The sequence below is a fragment of the Streptopelia decaocto genome, assembly GCF_964273445.1.
Source record: "Streptopelia decaocto genome assembly, chromosome: 1".
In the NCBI taxonomy this organism is placed as follows: Eukaryota; Metazoa; Chordata; class Aves; order Columbiformes; family Columbidae; genus Streptopelia; species Streptopelia decaocto.
Window position 1 is genome coordinate 122,059,494 of NC_138663.1, and position 23,383 is coordinate 122,082,876.

A 23,383-nucleotide genomic window follows, 5' to 3' on the forward strand; every position below is an offset into this window, starting at 1 on the left:
ATCAAGACAAGTAATATGTCTGCAAATATACTTTCCCTCGTGAAAAGCTGCATTCATCTTGCTTTCACAGTTTAACTTTCTATATGTCTGTGCATGGATTTGTTGCCACTTTTTAAAGGGAAAGATCTCATTGCCAAGTTTTCTGAAGGAAAATTCTATATAGAAATGATGTCTTTTAAAATGTTTTTTTCAGCATCTGTAAAAGTGCTAAAGAGTATGTGTGAAAACTTTTATAAGTATGCAAAACCGAAAAAAATTAGAGTCTGCGTTGGGACATGGAACGTCAACGGGGGGAAGCAGTTTCGAAGTATTGCTTTTAGAAATCAGACCCTCACTGACTGGCTTCTAGATGCACCCAAATTAGCTGGTGTCCATGAATTCCAAGGTAGGATTTGTATTCTTTCAATTTTTTCTTGAAAAATCTGATTTTCATAATTAGCTCGTAAACATTAAAATAGATATATGAGGTCTTAGTTCTTAAGTTGATTATAAATGACAAACAGCTTTTTTAATATTTAAATGCAGATCGCAAAAGCAAGGCCGTAGACATATTTGCTATTGGATTTGAAGAAATGGTGGAGTTAAATGCAGGAAACATTGTGAATGCCAGGTAGGTGATACAATCTATACAGTACTAGTTCAGCTGATCATCACATCTTTTGAGTAAAACGTTATTTACATTTTTTTCTCCTGTTTTGTAATGGTTGGGATTGGTCTGGATTAATTTTTGGCTGTATTCAGTTCTCTCAGATGATTTCTGTGCCAGGACTGCAGACTTCATCTCAGCTTTCCTAGCAATGCTGCGATCACTTAAGATCATGTATAATGTAATATAAAGGATCCCAACAGGCATCACTTGACCATATTTTGGATTACACCTTCAGCAGACCCTCCACTTTTTCCTTCATTTAACACTTTGAAGGAATTTACCTTCAATGCTTATAGTGTTCTGTAGTGTCTCTGCCTTCCTACTGCTGGGAACACCAAGTCCTGTGAAATTTCTTCCAAAAGCGTGTATTGTTGCTACGCCTTTATATAGTGTCTTGCATCAGATTTTGGTCTGTATAAAGCAAGGCTTCCTTCCATACTGTCAGTTTGCACTGTCATTCCATATTCAAGTGCTGGGTGATACCAGTGATGAAGGCTTTATGTGTAGTCTTAGCATCGTGTACACTTTGTCCATTGTTTAGTCTGCCTGTTTTGCATGTTTTCTGGTGTTCAGAAAGCTTCATCTCATTGAGAAAAAGCATCTAAAGCCTGTAGCACTGTTAGCCTTTGCACAGGCTTTTGTCTTGAGGACAAAGTGGGAGTTTGTCATCCCCTGATTTCATACTATATCGAGTTAACACCATTTCCAGGTTTGATATTTTTCATTTATATGTGCTAGCTCTGAAAACCATAATCTGTTAGGTCTCCAAGGAAGTTTCTTCTTGATCAGAGACCATGGTCATCTCTGTTTTCCAGTATTGACTGAGCTCCAGGCTTGGAACTAAGTCCCTAGAAAAAATCTTAGGTTTTGCTCCTGTAGTCCAGCCTCAGAAATGCAGGAAAGAGAGCTTTGACTCCTAAGATTGTCTGTGGTGTTGACAAAAGTGAGGCAGCATTTTATGAGGCTGAATTTGAAATGATGATGTCATGACAGTCTATAGCCTGTGTCTCTGCTAAGAGGCATTTGAGCACCATTCAAAACTTGGCTTTGGCTTACTACGTCAAGGCTTGGTTAAGGTTCTTGTATGAAGTTTATTTAACTGGATGTACAGTTTAGATACCTGCTTGGTTTGATTTATGTTAAAACTGGCATTTTTAATCTTGCTGCTAGCACAACCAATCAGAAACTCTGGGCTGCTGAACTGCAGAAGACCATATCAAGAGATTACAAGTATGTGCTGCTGGCTTCTGAGCAGTTGGTGGGCGTCTGCCTTTTTGTGTTCATCAGGCCCCAGCACGCTCCTTTTATCAGGTCAGTGAACACACAGCTGTGCCCAAGTTGGGTCACCTTCAATTTGCTTTGTGTTGCAAGCGAACACACAAGTGTACTAAGAAGCATATGGGGCTCTAAAAGAGCTGTTCCATCTTCTGGGGAGCTAGTTGCTTAAATTCTTTTATCTTAGTTTTTCAATGCCACATCAGTTGCCATGAAAGCTTGAAAAGCTGAAGTGTTATATTGTTACCTGCTCAATAGCTGCTGGCACATTTTAAAAATAGCCCAGTGGCCTTACTGCTAAAAGGACAGTGTGAAAATGTTCTCTTACCAACATAATGTCATACTCAGACATACTTACATCTATTAACTTCTGTGCCATTGTATTTAAAGGTTTAATAGTTGTTAACTCTTTTAGGGATGTTGCTGTTGACACTGTAAAGACCGGCATGGGAGGAGCCACTGGTAATAAAGGTGCAGTAGCAATTCGGATGTTGTTTCATACATCAAGTCTTTGCTTTGTCTGCAGCCATTTTGCTGCAGGGCAATCACAAGTTAAAGAGAGAAATGAAGACTTCGTAGAGATAGCTCGCAAGCTCAGTTTTCCAATGGTAAGCAACAATGTTAAAATTTCATAAAGAATGAGAAGTTACACCCCTTGAACTGCAGCAGTGTCATCCAAGAGCTCTGTTTATTATTTTCCTCTCCCCAGATTCCTGTAGAAATCGAATTTCGTTGGGCTGGAGATCTCAGAGATAATTAAGTTCCCACAATTTTTATTAAGATAGAAGACTGCAGAAAGAATAGACCTTTCCATTACAATGACTGATAGAGAAGGGTGAAACATGAACTCACTTGCATCAAGGATTTAGCATAGAAAACAGACCTTATAGATTTCTGACTTTCCATGGGAAATAGCACTATTTTCAGTACACAAGAAAGATTTTTTTCTAACTAATTTTAACTTACTGCTTACTCATTTTTGTCATGTTGGATTGTACAGTTCTGTACCATATCCTCATAAAGGATTACCAAACACCAAGTAAATACTTGATAGTTTTATCACTGCAACAAGACGCTTCCTTGAGACTTAAACCTGTCTTAAATTTTGTAGTCAAACTGTCCTTTGTTCTTTTCTATGGCACTCTGCAGGAGTCTGACATCTTATTTTACAGAGTTTTTTGATTTCTGAATTTGACCCCATGGTCAAGTTTCACTTTTTCTTGAAAGTACTGTATTCTTATGGTCCCTAGAAACAGTTTCTCGAATGCTGCTGTTTTAATCTACCAGTGTATCTGCTTTGATTTACTTAAGGGCAATGGAAAAATCAAAACAAAGAAGGAAGTGAAAGTTCTCACTTTAAACCCTAGGCTTTGTTTAAACTAATAGAGCCCTTCTGTCTCTCCCTAGCCATGAAAATTGTATGTAACTGAAGAGTCTTCAATTAAATCTGAATAATAAAGCAATTTTCAGTTTGTCGGGATATTGTGCCACAAGATCCTAGGGTAGTGTTTTGTTCTTCTTTCTAACCTCTTTATGACACAGGTAGCAGTCGTCATCTTAGAGCAGGCTTCTAAAACAGGATTAGAAAGATGAAGAATTTTAGAATCTAATTCAGATGATTCATGTTTGTTTAGAAATGCAAACTACAAAATAAATGTTACTTCTTTCATATTCTATATGTGTGAATACCATACAGTTGGCCATGTTGTTCTAACCATATAAACACTAAATACTAACAGCTCATCTGCTAGTATTGATGCATATTTTACAGCCAAAAACTGAACTTCTGCACCTGGAACTAGTAAATTGGTCACTCGGTTGTTTTTAACTTCATTGTGTGCTTTTGTTTTACAGGGAAGGATGCTCTTTTCCCATGACTATATCTTTTGGTGTGGTGACTTTAATTATCGGATAGATATTCCAAATGAGGAGGTTAAGGACCTAATACGACAACAGAACTGGGATCCCCTTATAGCAGGAGACCAGCTTATCAATCAGAAGAATTCTGGACAGGTATCTTACAAATGTTACTGCACTTAAGAATACTTTATTTTTCTTTTTTGCTTTAGCAATTTTTGTGGTGCTTCTGTAAATCTATATCCCCAGCATATTTTACTTATTGCTTTTGTCCAGGTACTGGTATGGAAGGGTGGGACACAGCAACATTTAGTAACTTATTCATAATAACTGGCCTAAAGAGGCTGTGATACAAATACAGCCGCTAGTTGTAGGAGTGAGGTTTTTCTTTTCTCTCCTGAAAAAAAAAGGAACTCTATAACCTTTTTAGAACTTTGTGTTGCAATTTACTAATTATAATGGTTTTCTTTTTATCAGGTGCAACTATTTAAAAAAATATTTATCCAAGTACTTTTGGTGATGTTACTGTTTACTTTAAATTGCTGCAGTAAAAGGTCTAATGCTGTTACTGTCATTCTGTTGGAAAAAGGAGTAGTCCAAAATGTAGTCTTTTTACTTAACAAAGGAAAAGAGCGTGGAATAACAAAGTATGGAGAAGGCTCCATATTTTAGATTTTTAGGGTTTCTTGAGAGGCAGCACATAGCAATTAAATTTGTAACGAATCAAATTCTGTGTGAAAGTAATATGTCTTTCCAGCTTTACGTGGGAATGCTGTAGATGGTAAAATGAGAGACAATCCTCTGTTGTTAGTTTTGGTTGCTTGCCAGCACTTTGATCATAAGCAGTGTTTTTTTCTGAGTTAGAGTTCTCTTCCATTTGTGCTGCTGTCTTGTGTGCCAGAACAGGAGGAAAAACACTTGATAATTTTATTTTTTTTTTTGTATAGCCCTGTTCCTCGAGAAAAAGCAATATATGTTCAAATGGGCAGACAGCATGATTGCCTGTCAATTCAACCGAAACAAGAGAGGTGTAGGGGTCTTGGGGACACTTCCAGTAGTTATGAAACTGGGAAGATCTATGGAAACTACTGGAATATGAAGAAGACTTAAAATAGTCTCCTGGCTGGGACAAGAATAGCATTGCACTGTTGGGCTAACATTCCAGTATTTGGAAGTGGCTGGCAGGGCAGCAGAGGGAGTCAGCTGGCAAAGAAATTAATAAATTGACTCAGAAGTTATGGATCTTCCCATACTGATCTTCTGATATTGATTTTTAAGTTGATTGGATTCCAATTTTTATTTCCAACAAGAAAAGCAGGCTAACCTGATGCAGACCATAAGATCTAAGTTAGATTTATATTTTACAGATCTCTGATGTGAAGTAAAACTGACCATGCAAGATTAAACTCAAGACCGGAGCTGGTTAACTAAAGGGTTTTAGCTTATGTCTAGTTTAAACACTTCAGGAGTGAGTAAATCTCCTGGCCTTCCAGAGTGTTGTGTCAGCTGGCTGTAACTGTTTATGTTGCAAAGTACCTAATGGACTCTTTGATTCCTTTCAGCTGACTGTATCTCTAAATACAATACCTTGACACATAATTTCACATATCTCTTTTTATTCTTTTTTTCCTATTCACTTGAGAAGAAATGGTGATATTAGCTCTCCAATCTTTCAGTTCATATTGAAATATTGAATGTATTAAAGACTTTTTGTTTTCCTCCTTATCTCCGGTTTATTGTTGGGGCATCTTGTGTCAACCTGGGGGAACGTTTTGCATGTTCAGAAAGGTACATAAAATATAAACCTTAAATTCCAATGTTTGCTGACACATGAGCAGCTGATCAACTAATTAAAATGCTGTAGACAGCATCTGTGTTCTGGGTGACCTCAAGTTCTGAACAACATTGGAGGAACAGTAGGTTGCTCATGAGCCTGGGTTTAAAGATAGAAATGTTGACATACTTCTGTTTAATGGTGATAGGTCTGGGTCACTATTTAGTCTTAGTGACAAATGCAGCATGTTTTCAGCAGATATAATTTGGGAGAAGGATTCATATTTTCAAATTAACTTCTTTTTTTTGAGATGTGTATACAGGTTTTCACTGTTAGAAAAGAGAATTCTGATTAGTTTCAAGCTGTTACCCATCTGTTTCTGTCTTCTGGCATGACACATAAGTGCTTTGTTTCTTACAGATTTTTAGGGGATTTTTGGAAGGCAAAATAAATTTTGCTCCTACATACAAATATGATCTATTTTCTGATGACTATGACACCAGTGAAAAATGTCGCACACCAGCATGGACGGACCGTATTCTTTGGAGAAGAAGAAAATGGCCTTTTGATCGATCAGGTTTGACTGGTTCCTTAATTGTTTAAAATATTCTTTTAACTGGCTTATAGAATCCATGTAGTTACATTCACAGTGCCAGTGATTCAGAGCTTCTGTCCCTGACTGTGCCTAAGACAGAAAACTTGTAATAGCATTTGCAGTAAATACAGTGAGGCTGAACAGGAGGATAAAGATTTAGATACCAGTTACTGATATTTCTGTAATTCAAGAGGAACTTCTGTTTATTTTTTTCTGTAAAACACTTGGTTTTGATGTACTTTCTTTTTGATCTTTTTACAAATAGCTTAATTTGTAAAGCATATTCCTGCAATCCCTTTTTTTTCCCCTTTTGTTTTCATTAATACTGAATGTAGCTGAAGACCTGGATCTTCTAAATGCTAGTTTTCATGATGACACTAATGTCCCTTATACATGGAATCCTGGTACTTTGTTGCACTACGGAAGGGCAGAGCTGAAGACATCTGATCACAGGTTTCAGTTTTATTTTATACATTACTTCCTAAGCATGGAAAATTTAGTATTCATGCTGTATATTTTGTTGCTCAGATACTCTGCTTACAGGTTTTTCTCATGTATTTTTTTTCCAAGGCCTGTGGTTGCATTGATTGACATCGACATATTTGAAATCGAAGCAGAAGAGAGACAAAAAGTTTATAAGGAGGTGATTGCAATGCAAGGACCACCTGATGGTACTATAATGGTCTCCATCAGAAGTTCTTCAGCAGAAGAAAACTATTTTGATGATTACTTGATTGATGAACTTCTTCAAAAATTTGCAAGCTATGGCGAAGTTATACTGATAAGGTTAAAAGCACTTTTTTTTTAATCTCTATTCTTTTTCATTGTTCCCACCTATTTCCTGGATAAAGTTACTTTCTTAGCGGGCATTTCAGTTATGATCTGCCTCATTTTTAACATTTAGACTTCAACTTTAATGAAAATTAGTCTTACATACCCGTATGTGACTCTGTTTTCAGACTTAATTTTCCCAGATACTCTTTGTTTTGGAGATAGAGTATCCTACTGACTTTCTCAGAAACCAGTCACACTTAAAATTTGTCACTTATGTAATTTTATACAAAATTTGTATTTTAAAATTAGGTTAGTATTTTTAAATGAACTGAAGATGAGAGGATCCCTGTGAATGTTGCATTTTCACTGAGCTGTGAATTGTACTATAAGTGTTGTGGTATTTTGTTTGGGGTCTGGGGGGCTTGTTTTAGTTTGGTTGTTGTTGGTTTTGTGTGTGTGTTTTGGTTTTGTTTTTGTTTTCAGAAGACTAGCAGCATAGCCCCAAGTCCATAGCGTGATGTATCGTGGAACACTCAATACAAATACCTAACCTGTAGCCACACAATTAATATTGAATATGTAACTGTAGTCACATAATTTTTAAGAGGACAGTGCTTTTGGTGTCTGATATTAACCTGGTTCACTTTTGCTTTTTTGTTGTTGTTGTTGCAAGGATACATTAAGTTAAAGCTTGTTACCCAATTATATATATTTTAGCAATCTTAAAGTTATTCTTTTCCGTCAAGTGAAACATTGAAAAACCTTTAAGTAAGAGGCTTCAAAAGTTAGTAGGTAGATTAAATTATTTTAATTTTTCCAATGGGCTTTGCAGATTCGTGGAAGACAAGATGTGGGTAACATTTCTGGAAGGAAGCTCTGCTTTGAATGTTATGAATTTGAATGGTACTGAGGTAATGTAAAAATTACTGAACTCATGTATAGCAAGGGGAAATCCAACTTTTTAAAGAATACTTGGGTGGATTCTTGTTTGTTTGTTTGTTTCTAATTCTTAAAAGTTCTTCAAGTTCCATACTAGGCAATTGCATCTCCTTTTCCTTTTCCTTTTCCTTTTCCTTTTCCTTTTCCTTTTCCTTTTCCTTTTCCTTTTCCTTTTCCTTTTCCTTTTCCTCTCCTCTCCTTCTCCTCTCCTTCTCCTCTCCTTCTCCTCTCCTTCTCCTCTCCTTCTCTTCTCCTTCTCTTCTCCTTCTCTTCTCCTTCTCTTCTCCTTCTCTTCTCCTTCTCTTCTCCTTCTCTTCTCCTTCTCTTCTCCTTCTCTTCTCCTCTCTTCTCTTCTCTTCTTTCTTTTTTTCTTTTTTTCTTTCCTTTCCCTTTCCTTCCCTTCTCTTTCTTTTTCTTTTCTTTTTCTTTTTTTTCCTTTCTTTTTCCTTTCTTTTCTCTTTCCTTTCCTTTCCTTTCCTTTCCTTTCCTTTCCTTTCCTTTCCTTTCCTTTCCTTTCCTTTCCTTTCCTTTCCTTTCCTTTCCTTTCCTTTCCTTTCCTTTCCTTTCCTTTCCTTTCCTTTCCTTCTTTCCTTTCTTTCTTTTCCTTTCTTTTCCTTTCTTTTTTCTTTTCTTTCTTTCACTTTTGATAGCCACGTAGCATTATGTTGATTATCAAAAGCCATTTGAGAGAAGTACCAAACTTAATTTATTTTTAGAAGGAATGGGCTGTTAGAGAAATGAAGATCCTATATTGAGGGGCTTTTTCATCAAATGAGGGATTTTTAATATATACTTTTGTAGTGATTTAAAAAGCTGAGTTTTAACCTTGAGTTTGTAGTATGAACCAGTTTATCATATTTATAGCCTGCAATTATTTTAAATTCGGCACTCCTGTACTGCAATCACTTAAATTGTCAACATTTCAGCTCTAATTGACTTCTGTAGGGCCACTATTTAATCTTTATAAAAATTTTAATTTTCATGTTCAACTTCTTACTGATCTGTGTTGTTGCTAAGACTTGGATTCTGTAATGTGATGTTTGCAGTTGGGTCCTTGCATCTGCTGAGAGTTTTGCTGACAGTCCATGCAGGAGGGGGCTCAGTGTCATGTGTCAGTTTGCAGAATGAAGGCCTGCTGTTTTATCAGTCTCTAAAAATAATTCATTAATACGGTTATGAAACAAGTTGTTAGCTTTTTTTAGAAAACTGTTGTTGTAATTAACAGTTTAAACTACCTAAACATACTTACTTACCCCAACAAAATGAAAAGGATAATTATTTTTTGACTTGTTACAATCATTGTTTAGTCCCAGAAATTCTGATAACCTTATTTGTGATATTTTCAGTATTTTTTTTCCCACTTTTTAAATCTAGAATGCTGAATTTTAATGTTCCTACTATTAACAATTTCTGGTTTTTGCATACCTTTTTGGCAATTCAGCTACTAGGAAGGATTATAAACATAAGCTTGAAAAATCCAGATTGGATCAGAACTTTGGAAGAAGAAATGAATCTAGAGAAGATTAATATTGGGCTGCCTTCATCAACAAGCTCCACTTTGCTTTGTGAAGATGCTGAGGTTACTGCAGACTATGATATGGAAGGTTTGTTGAAATAAAGTATTCCTTGTTTTGAAATGCTTACAGTCCTAAATAATTTAATGCATGTACAATACTTCTATTTAACAAGTTTATGCCCATCTAAAACAGATAAATTAGAAAGCACATTATTTCCAAGAGTACCTTGACAACTTGCTGAGCAGTGTCAGTTCATGCTGTATCTCTAGGTTTTACTAATTTGCTGACATTTTATTTATTCTTCACACTTCATCCTGTGACCACCCCTCTCAGGGTCACTTCATTCAGGCAACTTCTACTGTTCCTGGAGACTGCCTGTAAGCAGGATATACACAGCTTCAGAATGCAAAGCAATTATTGTTTTGCCAATACACATAATAGATTAATAGGTCTAATGAGATCCCATGCTAAGCATCGATATGCTTACCAGCCCCCAGAAGACACCTGTTGAGTCTTTGACTGGCAGGCAAATGTGAGTTGGGCAAGGAAACCTTCAGCCTCCATTGCTCCTTGAAACAGGCTGATCTTTGGCACTGATGAGTTGCTGTTTTCAAGTTCTCTGTTTTTTGTTGGATTTGGTTTTTCCCTGAAAGGTTTCTATATATTTTTGTGTCATACCTTTCTAAGTGAAATCCTCAAGTTCCTGAATATCACTGTTGCAGCAATTGTGCCTCTGCATTTCTGCTTTTCTTTACTTGCATGTTTCTAATCTATGTACTTTGTCACAGCTTGTATTTTAAACTATTAATTAATTTAATGAAAGGTCTGCTTCACTCCCTCTCTACTTTAAAAGACATTCTCTTACATCCTTGGCAAGTAAAACATGTTTTTCGAACAGCAGCAAAATAGATGTCTCACACCTTACCTGCTGACACTTCCTCTGTATTGCATTCCTGTATGTATTTTACAGGGCCTTTTTTTGTAATTTCTTGAAGAGGTGTACTTTCTAGATGTAGTCATTGTGTCTGTAATTATTTATTTTAAGTTTGAGTAGCTCATTTGCTTTGAATTTCTATCAAAGCTCCTTAGTGGCAAACGTAACATTGCAAAAGTTTCAAGAAAAGAGATGGCAGTTATATATTCTGGAAAGAGTAGACTAAGGGGCTTTTGTACGGGCATTTCATAAAGGAAGATATGTTTTGGTAAGGGTACAGATAGGGAAAACCTGTATGAAAAGTTGGAATTTGTGTTGGTCTCGGTGTCACGAAATACTTTATCTGTTTTCCAGTGCAGGTAGGAAATGGGACTTTACCAGTTTAGGTGCTTGCATGATTGGTCAATTTTATTAATAGTCGTATGTGAAATTGTGTGTTTCTCTTGAAATGTGACATCTCAAATCCTACAAGACTCTTAGCTCAAGAGCTAATGTCGAATTAGTAGCCTGGTTACTCTGTTACTGCTGAGCTGGAACTTCAGTAGAGCATTGTGTGTCATTCACACACCTGAAGAGAGTGAAGCCTACAAGTTATGGAAGAAAGGTTATTGTGGACTTACTGGAGTGTGATTGGCTAACTGTCTGGTTTAGGCATTTTGAACATCAACATCAAAATATTCTAAATTGACAGTTTACTTTTCAAAGACATGTCCATGTTGAACCTTTTTTTTAGACATCATCACCTTTTGAAACAGAAGGTATTACAAATAGCAGATATCTTGAAATCCCCTGCTTAGCCTTCTGAACAATAAATTAAGCTTGCCATCTTTTGCAAACCAAGGACATCATTTTTGCAAAGGTCTTCTTTGTAAAGGTAATTGTTTCTTAGATTAAGCAACATTACACTTGCCACACTATTATAATTACCTATAATATAGATCTATAATATATATTGTGCATTTGGAGTGTGTTCAACTGGTTTCAATACACATGCATTCTTCATGTGTAATTTTATGGTGCAAGAATCATACTTGCGTTGTTGAGCTAATTCCTTGGAACTTGAGGGCTTTTTGCAGGAAATCCTATGCCCAGAATCAGTTCATAATTTCCCCACTTTTAAAAATAACTGTAAAATAACTGTTCTTCTCTTTATTTGACATGCTTTTTCTTTTGTGGGGGTGGGGTTTATTATTTAGGAGACATCGATGACTATAGTGCTGAAGTAGAAGAAATCCTTCCTCAGCATCTACAGCCAACTTCAGGCTCTGGTCTTGGAACCTCCCCGAGCTCTTCACCACGTTCCAGTCCCTGTCAATCCCCTACGCTGTCAGATGGACCTACACTACCAGTGAGACCGAGCCGAGCACCAACAAAAACCCCGGGACCACCTGTTTCCACACACAGTGTGTATTACATTGCTCAACTGCCTCTATTACTACTATACAATCTGGCAGCCGCATGGCCCACTGGTAGAGTGCTACCTTATATGTGATTTTTAATAGAGCCTTTAGAAGAATATAGAAAGCTATTCTTGTCATTGTCTAGCATTTTATGCATAAGTGGCCTTGGGTAAATCACCTCATTCTTTGTGTCTTGGTTTTCCTAACGGGCAGTGGAAGAGCTTTGTTTCCTGAGTCATATTTAATACACTGTCCACTGATCTATGGTGCTGCAAACTGCATAACTTGCTCTAGTTCTTTAGTATTTCATCATGAAAGAGACATCTCAAAAAACTATGCGATTAATACGCTTTCTGTGTTGATTAGCTTGAAACCTCTGTTCAAGGATTCTGTTGCAATGTGTCAGTATAATCCCAGTTCACTTTAGCCATACTTTTCAAATACAGCCCATTTCAATTAATGCTTCTCTCAGCTCTACTATGTAAATGGTAATCAGCAGATTTGTAAATGGAGTGTATAATATGAAGGCTTCTGTTTAAACGCAACTTTAGTGAAAAAGTGTACATTCAGAATTACGGTGTTTGGAATGGCTTCTAGAACAGTTTATGTCAATGTAATTTGGAGTAACTTTATAAAGACTGATAAAATGCCTTCAGAATTCCCCTTGTAATGCTTTTTTTTACAGAGCACTTAATTAATAGATTAGCATCAAAATCAAAATTTGGAACCTGCAGGTTTTAAGAAAAGCATATACTGATTAGAGCATATGAGACAAAAATCTTGGTTTAGGAAATCTGTTTGTTTTCACCAGGAATTTGTTAATCTTGTTTTCCCTCTTGCAAAAATTTCTGTATCATTTTTTCCAGGGCTGGGGACTGACTGTCATCTCTGTAAAAATAACTTGCTATTAGAAAAGCTTTTGTGTGATTAGAATATACAAGTGTTTAATTTTTTCATTGTTTTCTGTCATTATTCTCCAGCTGAACCTCAGCACAGTACGCAGCAGAAAGAGTCTTCTCAGAGCCTGGAGCCTAAGCGTCCTCCACCACCTCGTCCCGTTGCTCCTCCTGCACGCCCTGCTCCACCACAGAGGCCACCTCCACCATCAGGTAATGTGGTGATGTACATCAGGAGGTCAGGAATATTTTGTTTCAGGTCTGTGAGCTAAACTTTGAAGTTCCATGCCCAAAGTACACCTTATATGTTGGTTTGGGTCTCAATGGAACATACCAGTTTTTCAGTAAAATGTTTAGTTGATGCATTTAATAGCAATAACAGCATGGGAAATAACAACATTTTTCCGTACCATTTAAATATTATGGTCTTTGCTTAGTGAATAAGTTTTAAAATCTTTATAAACTTATTTTCACAGTTTAAATATGTGGGCTTCCCACAGCAGTGTTTACTCAACATTTTCATTTTTATAGCATCTTCATGTTTTAAATGAAAGGTAAATAATCTTGTACATTCATTGATTTATATTCCTTTAATTTTTGCATCAGTATGTGTGCATTTTGTCATGTCTGAGATTTTAATGTAGAGTTCATCTGGATCATCTGAGAATGTAAGCAATTGAGCACTAAGAAACTGGATGTTCAGAAGCATATGGGCAACATAGTTACTAACAAACTGACCCTTGTCATTTTTAACTTTCTCATTCTTTTTCTTCCCTCTTACTGTACTGATATTTTTCATTATTGCTGCATTCATTTCTTAAATACTGTAAGGCGGTAGGAGTCCTGCACCTGCTAGAAAAGAATTTGGAGGTAATTATTTTAATTGTTTTCAATATGAATGACTACATAGCAAAACTACTATGTTGGTCTGTTGTGACAATACTTAATACAATGACATTCAAAGGTATAAAAATCAGTAATTCTTAAAGATCAATGTCATTCCTTTCTCGGGGTTTGTTTTCTCTTCTGAATTACATTTGACTTTTTAGTGAAAAAATATTTCTCCAGATGTTGGTACATTATAATCAGATAGGTCCAGGGTTTTACTACTTTGTCCTGGTCAAAATACACCCAGCTAGCATTTCTGTGAAAGCAGAAACTTGTCTTTAGTTTAGGGGAGTTTTTTCCTCACAGTCCATGACAAGGAGCATTGTACAATGGATTGTGATTGTAGCTACTTGCAGTCATTATCCATTAATTAATTGTTCAAATTGTCATTACTGCTGGTCTGGCCCTGTTTCCCCTGGATGATGACCAGTTAACAGAGAGCTCCAAATGACTGAGCTGTATTTGTCTCTAAGCTGAACACTAACATATAGGTAGTTTATTTTCTGTTTCCAAGTCTGAAATGTGTTTCTAAGGCCTTCCTAGAGACATGAAACATCCTCCATAGTTCCTGGAAGCAGCATGTAATTCAGAAACACAAACTTAGCAAAATAATTTATTCAGTTACTTTCAAGGCACTCGAGAGCTGCAGGTCTTTGCAAAATAACAAAATTCCAAAATAATTCTCCCCTAATTCCGTCCCTTTTGATAATGCTGATGGCCTTATCAACCCTTCAGGCTAGTTTTGTTTTTTACCAGCTTGATCTGGGTTTGCATGTAATAATGACTCACACATTCTCAAAAGTGCTTCTACATGAAACTAATCCTTGTCCTTCTTTGTCACACACTTCATCATTGAGCTGTCCTGCTTGGACTTAAATCAGCTCATTAATACATGGGATGGAGTAGAGAATAGTTAGTGGCTCTGAAATACTTTCTTAATAGCTTTTCAGATGTTGCTACTGAGTTGGTAGGAAAGAAGGGTTTTTTGAGAAAATAATTCAGAAGTTTTGAGCAATCTCAGAAAATAAGTAAACTATTTTACACAGTATATAAATATCAACTAACTTATAACATTCTTTTGTTGGCTGGAGATGTGCAAGGCTCTTAGATACAGTTGAGGGTAGGAGGTTATTATGCCAAAGGCATAATATTTTGAACATTAGTTAAAATGCTGAAGTTTTAGAAAACAGCCAGTTTATACATAACACACAACATATGTAAGATTTAATTAATTGTACTACTTCAGTCCTAGGTAGTTTTATGTGCACTGATACAATCCTGTTTGCCTAGTCTCTCTCAATTGCGCCAAGAGCAGTCACCTTTTTTTTACCCTTTCCCAACATAGCTTTCCATGAAGAATTGTAGCTTGCATAAAACTTGCTTTTTATGCAATCTTTTAAAAGAGACGGTAGTATATTTTCTACCCTCTTCATTTTCCACTCATGGCATACATTTATAAGTCACAATGTTTTGCTTTTCAGCGTTACCTGAGCTCAGCTCTGAGTAAGCTAGCACAGGACTGGAAGCAGTATAAGTGTCATAGTGTGTCACTACACTTGGGGAAATGGCATCTGGTTCACTTACCTAGAGTGAAAGCTCCGAAAGCCCCATGAAAATATCCCTGTGTACTGTTAAAGTGTATTCAACTTTGGGTTTAGACTTCTGTAGCAAAGTGACATTGATCATGTCTTTAAAATGTTGTACATTTTAAATGTTACGCTTTTTTTTTTTCCCCGTGTGTTTTAACCTATTTTCTGAGTGCTTCACTTCCTTCAGTGCCCATAGCATCTCTTCTAATGGCTCAGTATGCTTTGAAGATGGGAACAGGATTTGGGCATCCAAAGCTTTTTTTAGAATTTGGTCATATTTTATATCAGAAGTAACTCAGAATTCAAGGAAACAAGGCTATGTACACATTGCAGGGGTTTGCAAAGTGTAGATATGGATATGGAGGTATGGAAGATTTCCACTGAGGATTTTACATGCTCTCAATTTTTTATAGTTAAAAATTAAAATGTTGCACTCTGTTTACCCAGGAATTTTTTTTAATACATTACAGAGTAGATTCTTGCAGAACATTAAAAATTATAGAGGCTGATATTTGATTACTTGAAGTTAAAAGATAACTTTTGTTTTGTATTTCTTTTTTTCCTTTAATAACATTAGACTTTTCCTGATTAATGCAGGAAAGGTATACAGTTGTATCTTATCATTGGTTTAAACTGTTAAAATGGCATTAAGATTGAGAGAATGCACAGTAATTTCAGTATATGCAATAATTTGGGTAAAATTTGTTTTATTTTCATTGTGATTATCCTCCAAATAAATAAATAAACCTAGAAAATAAAGAAATAAAGTTGACATTTAAAGAAATGCAAGTAAGTTAAGCTATGACAATACATGCACCAAGCAGCATGTACTTATTAGTAGTATACACTGATATTCATGGTCACGCATTAAACTTACCCTTGCAAGAACCACCCAACATCTTTATTTTTGCCCTGCAGCTTTTATTTTTCTTCGTTTTTTTACAAAACAGAGTTCAGGTTTGGGTGCATTAGGATATAGCAGTCATTTTGAAAAGGCTTTTTTTGATGGTGTTTGGGGTTTTTTTTGGTTGGGGTTTTGTTTGTTTGTTTTTAAAAAATATGGGGAAGAGCACTTTTCTTACTGAAGAAGGAATGTTCAATAATGGAGGGAACAAGAAGCCTTAATGCTAAAGCAGTAAATGCATTGTTCAAATGTAGGCAAATGGCCTGGATTTTTTATCTATGTATACGCGCACACACACACATGTGCACACAAATGCACGCTTTACTTTATGAGAAGGTGGGGTTGCTTTATTTTCCATTAAGCTAGTGTGTAAATGTAGTCTTTGCAAAACATGCAGTTCTGTCTAAAATGTGTCAGGGCATAAGTTACAGGTTGTTTCTGTATAAATCCAACCCCTTTCTTTAAAATACTATTTAAAACAAGTATGTGAAATCTTTACTTGCAAAGCACTGTTTCAAACTGCAATAGAGATTTCAAGCTATATGCAGACTACAGTAACAGTTTAAAATGATACCCAAAAAAATTTGTTTCAAGTTAAGATGTACATTTTTCAGTGTCCTGAAGATGAAAATCTTCCTATAATGTCCACTGTGATAGTATTATCACAGCACCATAATTTTGCTTTATCTCTGAAGAATATTATTAGTAAGTGAAATTTGTGGTCTTTGACCTTTATGCTGTTTCTCTTCTACATAATGAACATTTTTAAATTTGCAAAACCTCATGCACCAGAAGTCCGTGCCCCCCGACATGGTACCCCAACATAGGAACACGTCTATATGCTATGGGCAAAGAGGTTCTCTGCCTTCCTTCTCCTGAAAGGAGTTGATTTCATTAATCAATCTTGCATAAACCAGGACTTGCTTAACAGGAGCAGCCTGAAAATACCTGTCCAAAATACAGGCTGAGTTGAGCTTTGGGAGGGGAAAGTGCAGAAGATCTGTGAAATGAAGAGGCTGGTTCCCTGCCCTTGGAGAGGTTTTATTCTGTCCATTTCCATTAATACTCTGAGATGCACAGTTAGCTTTATGACTCTGTAACCACAGAGGGTTCAGAGGAGTATCCTGTACTCTTTTGAGCTACTCTTCACCTCCCTTTATTTTCCCCCAGTTAGCAGGTAGGCTTCTTGTAGCCTGTGGGTTTCCACTTTTAGCCCCAGGGTCCCTCTGGGTTTCAGGGCTAGTGCCTGAAGGCAATGAAACGTTCCCAGACAGCACTCTCCTCCTGTGCCCCTTTTTACAAGCAATCTCTGTTCATCCCTCCTCAGCGCTGTTTCTCTCTCAGAGAAGTTCACTGTCAGAAGCTTTTGTGATGGAAATCTAAGGTTAATTGGCAGAGCCTGGAACTCACCCAGAATATATAACATATGCAGGTATTTAACATCTTTGAACCAGATGTTCAGCAAAACCAGAGATTTGACATCTCTGGAGATAGTCGCATACCAGCCTCATCTGCAGCCTTCACTCTTCCTACTCTGAGTGACACCTCCACCCGTATCTGACAAAATTCACAGCACTCTTTCCAGATCATAGAGAGCTCCTGAGCAGATACCACACATTGGCACATGATGAGAAAGCATGAGGCTGTGTCATCGCTAAGGCAAAAGTTGCTTTTAAGGTAGGATTCTTGAACACTGGCTCCCTTTCTTTCCTCTGTACTTGAGCCACTCCAGAGTTGCCAGATATTACTGTTAGTTATTCCTATGCGCATGCCTTACAGATTTCTCCTTTGCATACCCTCTAGTGTTATCTATTTCCTGCCGTGTTTTTACCGTACAGTTTTACGGATGCCGTATATACTTGATCATATAGCAGCAATAGAATAATTCAGCATGGTTATGCATGACTGAAAATCTTCATTCTCTCGATCTGAACTGTAACACCTACCGTGCACCAGTTGAATACAGCTTTGCCACATACAGAGTGCTGCTTGGAGAGAACTTAATTATACAGTTCTGTAGAAAACATTACATTGTATAAAATAGGAAACTTATTAGATCCACAAACTTGCTTATTCATGCGTAGTCTTGGCAGAAACACACTATGCTCCTGAATTACAGGAAACAGACTTAATGTTGCAGGGTATAACTGATGTACAGGTTTATTTTCAAGTGTTTGAGCATAGGTATGTGCTCTGCTTTAGAAGAGTTTCAAGACTGACATTTAATATCATTCTGAATTTATAAGTTTGTGGAGAGTGAATACTGAAGAAGTGAAATTCTCTTTCAACTGTAATGTAAAATAGAAATATTAGCATGTTTCTAGACATGATTGTACTTGCTGATGCTTAATTCATATCAGTCTGGTTTCCCCATGCTGCTGCGAACAGTTATCTCCTACAAGTAACTACAATCTAGCTAGGCCATTTTTAAGTTATGTCAAACTGTCTTGTGGCAGTGTTCTTTCTGGTTTTTACTTTCTCAATCTACTGCTTTTCTTATGCAATGTACAGCTTCTCTTCTTTCTCTGAAAAGGTCTTGGAGCTCCTCCCAGTCCTGGGGTAGCTAGGAGAGAAGTAGAAGGTAACATAACAATTTTTGTATTCTAGAAACAGATTTCTAATTTAATACCCAAGTAATATTGTTGCACTTGTGATACTAAAGGTGGTTTCATGAAGGTATTTATTGTGTAGGGTTTATTTTCTTTTCTTTAACAGTTTTCAGACAGGCAAGTTGCTTGCTGCTTTTCAGCCATGGTGTGAATTGTTATAGAAGGCAGTCTTCCTTTATGAAAAATGAAGTGAAAATTAGACTGCACTAATCAAGAACAACACTTTGGAGCCTGACTCAGAAGAAGAAGCTGTAGCTGACTGATTGCTAGAGTAAATACTATGCCTGCAACTAAATCAAGAAACTAGGAAGCCTAATTTTTCCATAAAGAACTACATATGTTCATATGTTTTGGGGAGAAAAAACTCCATTTAAATAATTTAGCCTATAATTTAATGTTTGTATCGCTTCCTTGAGAGATGTATGTACAAAATACAGTGTATGTATTTTCATTCTGGTGCCTAAGTGTATGTGATGTACATTTATGAGGAGCATCTCTCTTGCACTATTCTAGTTGGAATATACACATGTAGTGCTGAATGGGTCCTGTTCTAGCCATGCCAGTGGAGTTATGTTTTGGGGTTTCTTCATGTTCCCTCAGGAATGGCACCCTGTGCAGCAAATATAGGTATAGCAGTGAAAGTTCTAATATAGCTAAAATCAAAGTGTCCTCCTGTATATTACAATTAATTTTTGCTGTATTGCTGGTTCATTTTTCTAAATTGGCAAAATCACAATATGCATAGAATAGGTCAGGTTGGAAGGGTTCTCTGGTGGTTATCTAGTCCAACGCCCTGCTCAAAGTAGGATAAACTAGTGCCAGGTTGCTCAGGGTACAAGTTGCAATACTGAGAACTGTACCCAGAAGCCCATTCTAACAGGTTCTAAGAAAGCAGGGTTGTCTGAAAACTGGAAGTCAATTTGATAAACTAAGTGTCTTATGTACCACAGAATATTCCTTCCAGTTACTGTAACTGACATGGTGATTTTACCTTCCTGGGAAACAGGCAACAGAAACACAAGCCAGAATCGTAAACTTCTTTGCCTGTTAGAAATTGTGCACTTTTCTGAGGTAAAGGTAATTTTTTCATATCTTGCACTTCACAACTTGAATGTTGCATACAAGGTTGTTGTTAGCATCAGCATGTAAGTGTTGAGGTTGGTGCTGTAATATATTTATCCCATAAACAAAGACAGTAGGTTCAAGAACTTTGGTGTAGACCCTGTAGCTTGCTGAACCATGTATGATTAGATGTACTCTTCTGATCGCATGACTTTTGAATCAGCATGTTACATAAGCTCTCTTTGTTTTAAAGACTGCTGTTAGAATATCTGCAGAATATACTACAAAAGAAAACAACTGCTTCTAGCACGACTGAGAACACAGGGTGCCTGTACAAGTGGGCGTCTTTAGCTTACAACAAATAGGAGGTGATTTGACTTAATTTGTAATTCAAAGGGTCAAATTGCTTCACGTGTGCCATGGGATAAGCGTGTGCTAGAGTAACAGCATAGCTGATGGTTAGACTTTAATATGTAAAAACTTAAATCACTAATGTCTTTTTGCTCCCATTTCCATTAGTGATAATGTTCCAGTGCTGTATAATACCCATTTCTAGCTTATCTAACAAAGATAATCTAATTTTTTTTCCATGCTTCAAAGCACCAAAAAGTCCTGGAACACAAAGAAAAGATAACTTAGGTAATACAGATATAGATGCTTTGTACTAATTATAATACAGAAAGAAGTTCATTTTGAAATAAGTTCTAAGTCAGCAATCTCTGATATCTGTTCCAGTTCGTAATCAGCCTCCACCTTCAACTGGAATGTCAAGCGCAGGAACTGCTGGATATGGTACAACCAGACCGGTAGGTGTTTTGTCTTAAAATCATTCTTCTCTTAAGTTTCAGCAGTTTATTACACTGGCAGTGGGGTTTTGTAAGTCATAACAGATGTAAGAAAACTGCAAAATTAACTAGTCATTTTATGGCTCATATGAGTTAATTCCCCCAGCAATTCTTGTCTGTTGACTAAAAATACTTCAGAATATATATACTGGACATGACTTTATTGTTTTGCACTCTACGCAATCACTTCATAGGCTCCCAAATTATATAGTATTTTCTGTATTTTCTGTCCACTTTCAAATAACTGTGAAGGGTGAAGTTATTCTTTGCATTGTATGTTCCTGATTTGTATGATAAAATGTATTATCTTCTGTGCTGAAATGTATATCCTGGTGGCAGTTAATTGGTTACAGGCAGTTAATGTATTATATAGGCAACTGATATATTGCTGATTACTTGATGTGTAATGGAATTCTGTACCTTGTTTTAAAAATTAATTTTGATAAGGTTCTTAATGTAAAAGTGAAACATTCAACTATTTCAACAAAACATTCAATAAACATTAGTTCTGCATTTCATTCTTTATTTGTGGAATTGAAATGAAGGAATTGAATGAAGGATTCGTGGGCACTTGGATGCTTCACTACAAGCAAGAAATCAAGAGATGGAAGACATCTATGTTATTTCTCTTAACAGCACCAAGTAGGAGCCTTGTGTTAGGGAAGGAGAAAGTGTTTTAATATCTATAGGTCATCTTAAAGAATTACTAAGAAATGGTATTGTTTGTTGATAATTCTTTAGACTTTGCAGCGTATTTCAGAGGGAATTTTTGCAGCAGCATGAAGGACTTTTCTTTCTACGTCTACATCAACCACAGTATTTGTGCTTACTTTGTGCCCTTTGTGTGAGTTCCAGTCTCTTTAACTTAGATCATACCTCTTTATACCTAGACATTTTTCAGACTAAAAATCAGCAAAAGTTGTCTCTTTCTTATTAGTTTCTTGGTCATTAGAGAACTTTGTTTTCCATCTCTAAGGCATTTCACTCATCTCATTGGGATAATGTTCACAAAGACACTGACAGGGTGGAGAGCACAGATAGGAGTTTTTGGTAAGGGTGAAAAGCATTCTGCTTGCATAAATGTCAGTGGGATAGATACCAATGAGTTTTTTGACCTATGAACAAATACCACACCTCTTCTTTAATGCTGTATCTTTCTTCCAGGTAAAGGGTTAGACCAGTTTTTGTGAATGAGAGAAAGAGAGAATGTGTGAAGAAGCTGTTAAAGATCATAGAATCATAGAATGTCCTGAGTTGGAAGGGACCCACAAGGATCGTTGAGTCCAACTCCTGTTCCGGCATATGACAACCCCACAGTTCATACCGTGTGTCTGAGGACGTTGTCCAATTGCTTCTTGAATGTTGTCAGACTTGGAGCTGTGCAGCTAACCACAAGAGTTTAAATTAAATCTGTATAAATTTATAAATGGTTGTAGAGTTCCTTTTCCACCTTTTAAATGAGCAAGAAACAAAAGAATGCTGCCAGCAGTGCAGAGATACCAGAGTTCTTGTAGAGTTTAAAAAAGTTTTACCTTCCTGCTATTGCCATTTCTATAGAACTCTTGTACAGTATTGAAACCACTGAAAGCCACCACTGAATCACTTTCTGCTGATTCATTTTTTTTAAAGAGACTGAATCTCACAGTGAACAGTACTTGATCTTTGCACTTTTATGTTATTTTCCCAGAAATGTAAAATGTCCTCTTCTAAAAATCTGGGTAAAGAAAATGTAGTATACAGAGGAAATAATGTATTAATATATCACTACATGGCCCACTTTTTGTTGTTGATATTGTTGTTAATCTGGAGCCAGCACAGGATTTGCCATTTCTATATCAAATAATTTAATAAAAAAAACCCTGGCATACAGAAGAGACTCCACCAGTATCTTGGAACTGGCAAAAGTGCAAGAATTTTTGTTCATTTGAACAAGACACAGAAAAAGTAGTGCTGTTCTCTTGTGGTGCACTTCTCAACACCCAGGCTGGACTGCAGTTGGAGCTGCTTACCCATTTCCAGAAAGGACACCAGTACTGCAGCGCCAGCATAATTTGACAAGACAAAGCTGACTGCATGTCTTCTTTTGCAGATGATAAGATTTTCCTTAAAAAAAACCAAAACAACGACAACAAAACCCCAACAACACAATAAACCAACCAAGCAAATATAATAGAAGGTCTTGAAAAAAACGTCACCTAAGATCTGCTTGGCTTTTCAAGACTTAGCTCTACCCTGTTGGGATCCCTTCCCTGCTGCTTTCCTTTTCCTCAGGTCGTTTCTTGGGCAGCGTTTCATGTCACTGATTTCAGGACCAGGGACAGTCACCAAAGTGTCACTGCTCCCTTCCCCTTCCTCCTTCCCTTCCCCTTCCCGTTGTTAAATGGACTCAGACAAGTATAATGAATCAAGTTTTATGCAAAGCATTTGAATTAAAGTACATACATCTAGTAAAAGTGGGATCAAGGAGGATACGTGTTTTGTAGTGGTAAAGTTTCTTTGCTTGTTCTTCAGTCATGCTTGTGTATAGAGTTGTGTCATGGGGTTTGCTCTGAAAACCATTTCAAGAACATACATTTTGTCAGAATATACCAAGTACACAAAATTCTAGAAGAAACAAATCTTACAAACTATCTTGCCTCATGATTACATTTTTTCTTTTTTTCCTTTTCTTTTTTTTCCCCGAAATCTAGCAACTTTTTTCCAAATACTTTACATTAATCTTTCCAATGTGGTGGTGTAATTCATTCAGCTTCAGTTGTAATCTGGAATAATTTCCTATTTCTCTTTAAATACTGATGTTGAGTTTTTTATTTTGTTGTTTTGAGAGCAATTCCATTCCCAGCATATTAACTTCTATTCCAACAAGTGTGGGAAGA

At 36.6% G+C, this 23,383-nt stretch overlaps 1 protein-coding gene across 5 annotated transcripts in view; it reads left to right on the forward strand.

Moving 5' to 3' along the window:
* SYNJ1 (synaptojanin 1) overlaps window positions 1–23,383 on the forward strand; it is a 65,502-nt gene that overhangs the window by 33,102 nt on the left and 9,017 nt on the right. For 2 of the 5 annotated variants that reach the window (XM_082043125.1, XM_082043126.1), the window contains exons 13-27: window positions 194–385; window positions 526–610; window positions 1,820–1,960; window positions 2,340–2,532; window positions 3,779–3,937; window positions 5,976–6,132; window positions 6,486–6,603; window positions 6,721–6,936; window positions 7,757–7,835; window positions 9,305–9,467; window positions 11,511–11,717; window positions 12,695–12,823; window positions 18,525–18,572; window positions 20,263–20,301; window positions 20,398–20,468. In XM_082043125.1, the coding sequence (XP_081899251.1) occupies window positions 194–385; window positions 526–610; window positions 1,820–1,960; window positions 2,340–2,532; window positions 3,779–3,937; window positions 5,976–6,132; window positions 6,486–6,603; window positions 6,721–6,936; window positions 7,757–7,835; window positions 9,305–9,467; window positions 11,511–11,717; window positions 12,695–12,823; window positions 18,525–18,572; window positions 20,263–20,301; window positions 20,398–20,468 (1,997 nt within the window). The remainder of the gene's footprint in view (window positions 1–193; window positions 386–525; window positions 611–1,819; window positions 1,961–2,339; window positions 2,533–3,778; window positions 3,938–5,975; window positions 6,133–6,485; window positions 6,604–6,720; window positions 6,937–7,756; window positions 7,836–9,304; window positions 9,468–11,510; window positions 11,718–12,694; window positions 12,824–18,524; window positions 18,573–20,262; window positions 20,302–20,397; window positions 20,469–23,383) is intronic. The other 3 variants (XM_082043127.1, XM_082043128.1, XM_082043129.1) reach the window with 3 other exon arrangements.